The sequence below is a fragment of the Hetaerina americana genome, unplaced genomic scaffold (assembly GCF_022747635.1).
Source record: "Hetaerina americana unplaced genomic scaffold, ioHetAmer1.1.p SCAF_33, whole genome shotgun sequence".
Classification (NCBI taxonomy): domain Eukaryota; kingdom Metazoa; phylum Arthropoda; class Insecta; order Odonata; family Calopterygidae; genus Hetaerina; species Hetaerina americana.
The window spans coordinates 1,608,581-1,614,580 of record NW_027286908.1 but is presented as its reverse complement, the minus strand read 5'-3'; the positions used below and the strand labels follow the sequence as shown (position 1 = coordinate 1,614,580).

Here is a 6,000-nt window from a genome sequence, read left to right as displayed (position 1 = left end):
CCAACGAAATTTGATGGAAAGAAGGGGAGAGGAGGAAGTGAACTGCATGTCATTGAGGAGGGGGGTTTTCTGCTTTACTCGTTGGACAATTTTCAATTGTTCAAACGCATCTAATTTTTTGGATTTGTTCGACACATGTAGCACTTTTAATTTAAAATCACAGGTGTGGCTGGTATCGAGTAAGTGTTTGGCAATCATAATTTGGTGTTACCTAAGATCGTGCACTTCTTGTGTTCTTTGATTCGGGTGGAGAAATTCGTACCCGTATGGCCCACGTATATGGCATTACACTCACACTGTATCGCATACACACCACTCTACCTTGTATTGTCAATGGTATCTTTGTATTTGCAGAGGAGTTTCGATATGTTGAAGGGGGTGTAAAAAGAGACTCAAAATTTATCCTTCGGAGGTGCATTGGCTGGCTAACTGGTACGAAAAGTTGTTGATGAAGGAGATTTTGCAACATTTTTGGGTTTATTTGGTCCGTTCCATTTGCAGGGAGGTGGTTATGTTAGTGGCAAGCTTAATCCTTTTCTTCCGGAGTAAAGAGTTGGTCAAATCTGAACTAAGTGTGCTATTTTCACAAGGTCAAAACGCTGTTGTTCCGCTATTCCTTGAAAACGTCTCCCTTTCCCTCTTTCACTTCCCCCCCTCATTTCCTACCACGTCCTCTCCCCTCCTTCCAGAATCGTAAATGTATAATATAAGCCTGCACACAACTTCAGTTTATAACCTGATGATGATGTAATACATCGAAACCCGGTCGTAAAATTAAAAAAAATGTTATTAATTGGAAAAGTGCTTCAATCAGTTATTCATTATGTTCGCCTTTAACCACATCACACCTAAAGCTACTCAATTTGGATTTTATAAGCTGAAGTATGGAGCTCTAGGTTATGGAAGGTGTATGCATATTCGACAGCCATGTAGAGAAATCAAGAATGAGCAGATTGAAAGGTGAGTACGAAGCTCTTATAATGGCCAAAATTACAAGTAAGTTTTAAGATTTGTACATTTCTACTATACATAGTTTTATCACATTGTACAAGTCATACCTTCCATGCAGTGGCCACTTGACTAGTGACGATTCCACTCCAAGAAAATGTGTACAAGAAGGAATTAGGAGTAATTCAACATATAGTTATGTCAAAAGGCTTCAATGCAGGCCTTGTAGACTAGATGATCAATTAGGCATCAATAAAGAAAATCATTTCCAATATTGCATCAATTTCCCCTCCACTGAGAAAAAACACAATCAATTGGTGTAAATTACCTATGTTAGGAAAAGTTCCTTACTCAAGGGTTAACCATTTCCCAAGTGATGAATTTAAAATAGCATTCTGAGGACACTTTCTAACATATAAGTAACTGGAGGTTAAAATTGAGGGGGAAATACAAGGGGAGTGTATCAGGTGAAGAGCACTACACGTCTAAAATATCTGTTTTATGGTGACGGTAATAAGTCAATAAGTCACAGAAAAGAAAAGCCTTAAAATTAACTATTGAGTTAATGAAAATTGCTAAATAAAAATTATACAGAGCTTTGCTGAAAATTATACCTGAAGGGCCCTCCCAGTGCCCAGAATGGACTGTACTGTCAGCATCAATTGTCTCAGTGCACAAAATCATCCATGGCCATAGCAGGGCAGCAACAAAAATAATACGAGTTGCTGAGCCGCTACCGATATGTTGGACACGGGCTGTTCAAAATCGGCAGGTGGAGCTAAATATGCCAATACTTCCTCTTATCACGGCACTATTCAACTAGAGTTGCACCCACTGTACAGCATTTTCACAGATGAGCTCCTAGCGATTAAACTCTCCCTTTGCAAAACCCAATGCAATAACATACTTTGTTGTCTGCACAGATTCATTTACTGCATTTCTATCTCTTTCCAAGATATTTCCCCTTTCAATCTATAGTTCTGGATATTCAGTCAACACTTCCAGACCAAGAAGGCCGGAATATAAAAATATTATTCATATGGGTTCTACGGCACATGGGAATAGCAGGAAATGAGAGTGCCAACATAGCGGCAAAAGAAGCACGAGATAAGTGGCATTTGCAGTTGAAATCCATACCAGCACAAGAAATAAGAATTTAGCTTAAGAGTATATCAGTTGCTGATTGGAACACAACATGGCATGCGCTAATTAATAATAATATTTGGGCTGTAAAATCCCAAGTCTCACCTTGGATGTCTTCCTTCAGGAGATGCCAGCAGGAGGAGGTCATCATTACGCGCCTGAGGCTGGGTCACTGAACTCACTCTTATCTCTTCATGGAAGAGAAAGGCAAACTGTGGTGTAATGTCTGTCATTCTGACTGCTCACCTTCTCACAATATGTAAAAAGTAAGAGACAGTCTCTCTAAATACTAGGTAGCCTTTAATATTACCCTTAGTGACACTCTAAATCCAGAGTAAATTTGTTTTTAAATGAAGCTGACCTATTCCATCTCATGTAATACCTTTTATAGTAGATATACTAGTAAAATATTAAAGTACATACGACATCATCAAAGAAATTAGCACATTCCATGCACATTAATTTCCTTTCCTAATATGGACCTAGCAAGGTGCAAATAACCTTGGTCTTCAAGGCACCTAAAAATTAAAGTAATGCCACCATATACATTTCTTCCAAAACATCATGCCCTTAAGAACCCCTACCCCTCCCAGTAGTCGCCGGCCTCGGTGGCGGCAGGGTAACGTCCTTGCCTACTAACCCAAAGGTCATGGGTTCGATTCCCGCCTAGGTGGATTTCCCTCCATCTAGGTCTTGGTTGTATGTGATTGTCTTCAATATAATGTCTGTAATGTAGGGTTAGGAGAAAGAAGGGACATTTAGCCTCAACCTCGCCCAATTAAGTCGATAAATAAATAAATAAATAGTCTACCTCTCCATGTCTCCAGAAGGTATCATTAACTCTCACCCCCATTTCTCATCAATGCAAGGGTGCACGTGTGGCTACCATATTGGCTGGGTCACGACCTTGGGTTGTTACAAACAACCATCCCAACACTTGTGGTCATTATTGAGAGGACCAGCTACCTTCTTCCACCATCCTCTCAATAATGACCACAAGTGCTAACCTCCCCCCCCCTCTTTTTAAATCTCCATTTCTTTAGTTCCTCTGTTTCTTTGGGTTTTCCATATTTCTCCTCTTTGTCCCCACCTACCTACCTCCTCACTCTTTTCTTTCCCCTCCCCCCTCCTCAAACAGGTATAAATATGATGTATTTACAGTTTGAATTCATCTTGTACCTGAGGATGATTCAATGAACTGAAATGAATGGTACGCTACAAATAAATCTGTGGAAAAGTGGAAATTTGTTTTTCTCATAATGCCAATTCACCATCCGTGTATAGGCAACCTGAAGGTTATGATATTCGTGTTTCAAAAACTTCTTCCCAAAGTGTTGTGGAGCTGGTCACCATTCTCCCTGTTGAAATTTGTAGCATGTTTTGTAATTTCAATGACCTTCCATGTAAGACTGGGGTAATAAAAAAACTCCTTAGAGATCACCTCGGCTTTTTCTACTTTTACTTTGTGCCTTGGGCTCTGATCAGGCATGCTCCACAATGGCTGAAAGGTGAAATTGCTTTTTCTTCACAGCTATTTGGTGTTCCTTGAGTCAAGACATTAAGGATTTTCCCACAGCTGCACTCCATTTGCTATAGAATCCTTCATAGGGCATGTGTGTGAAATGATATTCTTCAGTTTTGGGCAGGATGTCGCAGGCCATTGTTACACTGTGTATGATGGCATCATGCTTTTCCTTAGAAGCATCCCCTTACCAGTCACCTGCATCTTTAGAAGATGCTGAGAGCCCTCTCTACAGCCCTTTCCCCATCCATAGATGCACATCAAAGTTGACAGATTGAGGGAAATTTTCGAAAACCATAAAAGATAAAAGTTAAATCCTTCTCTAGAGCAAGATGTTGGACACCTGTCTTCCACTAAAATTTTATGCAACTTGAATATACATAGTTTGTATAAAAAGTATCGGTAAAAGTTTTGGCAAACTAGATTTATTCCAGATATTGCTACAATGCCTCAAAATTCCTCAGAGTACATCCTGTGAGCATCGACACACTTTTGCCAGTGGCTTTTGCAAGACTTGAGGGCTCCCTGGTAGGCAGATTCTGGAAGGTTCTTAAGGATACCTGTGCAAGCTTCTTTGACGGAACCATTGCAGAAGGTCTTCACAAGCAGACACTTGAACTTGGTTGTCCGTCAAGACCTTTACGACGACTTTAAAGATGATCTTTCGAATCGCTAAATTTTCAGTGATAATGGTGTGCTCTCGTCATCTTATTTATGCCAATACAATCTGCAACCATGCGCACACTTAACCAAGGGTCTAAATCCACCACTTCATGCAAACATCAGGAAAACATTGTTACCTATACTTTTTACACAAAACTTGTATAAGCATGCTGATGTTATATCTATGATGTGAGGTATATATAATTGCTTTGAAGAATAAAAAATTATAATTTCAACACAAAATATTAAAGGTATGTAAGAATGAGATGAGCTTGGTTGCACAACTCTCTGCATTTCCACAACATATTCTAGCTCTGGTGGAATAAGTTTTTCCAGTAAGTGCCGAATAGAATTACCCCTACACTGAATTTGTATGACCTTTAAACATCAAAGTACTTATTACTACACGATGAGCCCTAACATCATCAATGATACAAAAGCTAAGGGTTGAAGACAAGTGGTGGGACCTCAAATTTTGTCATTATTGTTTCATATTTTCACTCTCTAATAAGACTTCATCCTCCAATTTTTAACTTACAAGAACAATCTCTGGCCAACTGTCAGTATAAAAATAGATGATCTTATAAGATATTACTCATTACACTTTTCCACAGGTTACTCGAGCAAAATACCATACCATTTTAGTCATTCATGTACATGTATTCTTATACACAAGGTCACCTCAAGAGATTAAAGCAGGGGAGCCATTTTCCATTAGAAATAATATTCTCCCCCCGCACAAAGTCAATAATACTACAGTTACGTGGCCTAAGAAAAAACCATAGGTATACAACTTGATCAGCTCTTCAGATAACAGCTGGAATAGCATTCATGGTAAGGATTTAAAAAAGTTAATCAAATGAAATAAATGTATCAGAACTTAACAGAGTTTTTATTATAAATAAAAATTACAGAGATCAAAAGAAGGGATAATGGAGCTATGCAGAACAAAGCATTTCACAGCTCACAAACCTCTTGTACAAAGTGAGATCCTTTTCTTGTAGAGGAAGTTGGGAGGACAAGCAAGTCCCTGAAAACAATCCCCTCTCAATGTAAGAGTTGTAGATGTCTATCGATGCAGACTGCACTTGGGGCTTGGTAGTGCAGTAGGATGATGAGTCTGTGGGGAATTTCCCAGCCACCAATACCTGCTGGTTACTTGCTCCAGGCACTTCCATTTGCAGAGGGGTGCTTCGTCCAAACATGCTGTACCTATCAGTCATAAACAAAAACTCATGATGATGGAGAAGACTGGCCATTTATTGAAGTCTAACCAATCCCTTAAGGTAGAGTGTGCAAAAAGGGTACCCGCCTGTTGAGAATAGTGAAAATGGGCCCAAGAGGAATTTAACTTGTGGCATGCTGGCAAAAAGGTGATACAACTGCTCATGTCATAGCCTTTAGTAGATAATACAGGTACTGCTATAGCTGATAACCATGCACGAGGTCTGTGCAATAAATACACAAACTGAGGTCATAAAAACTTTATTTTACAAAATTTAGTCTACATCGATTTTGTCCCCTTCAAAGTACTCTCCATTCGTTGATAAGCATTTATTCCATCTTCAATTCTAATGTTTAAAGCACCCTTTGAAGTCCTCCGCAGATAAGCTTTTTAGTTGTCTCGTCGTTTCTTGCTTAATTGTGTCCAGATATACCCAGTGATCACAGCTCATCATATTTTGGGATTAGGAAAAAGTCACACGGGGTGAGATCTGGTGAAT

The 6,000-nt window shown here is 39.3% G+C and overlaps 1 protein-coding gene across 2 annotated transcripts in view; it reads right to left on the bottom strand.

The window, feature by feature from the left end:
- Positions 1 to 2,234: 2,234 nt before the first annotated feature.
- The window catches only part of FIG4 (polyphosphoinositide phosphatase FIG4), a 30,725-nt gene continuing 26,959 nt past the window's right edge, over positions 2,235 to 6,000 (bottom strand). For both annotated transcript variants that reach the window (XM_071589106.1, XM_071589107.1), the window contains exons 16-17: positions 5,249 to 5,488; positions 2,235 to 2,281 (exon numbers count right to left, since the gene is read on the bottom strand). In XM_071589106.1, coding sequence (XP_071445207.1) covers positions 2,242 to 2,281; positions 5,249 to 5,488 — 280 coding nt within the window. In that variant the 3' untranslated portion in view covers positions 2,235 to 2,241. The remainder of the gene's footprint in view (positions 2,282 to 5,248; positions 5,489 to 6,000) is intronic.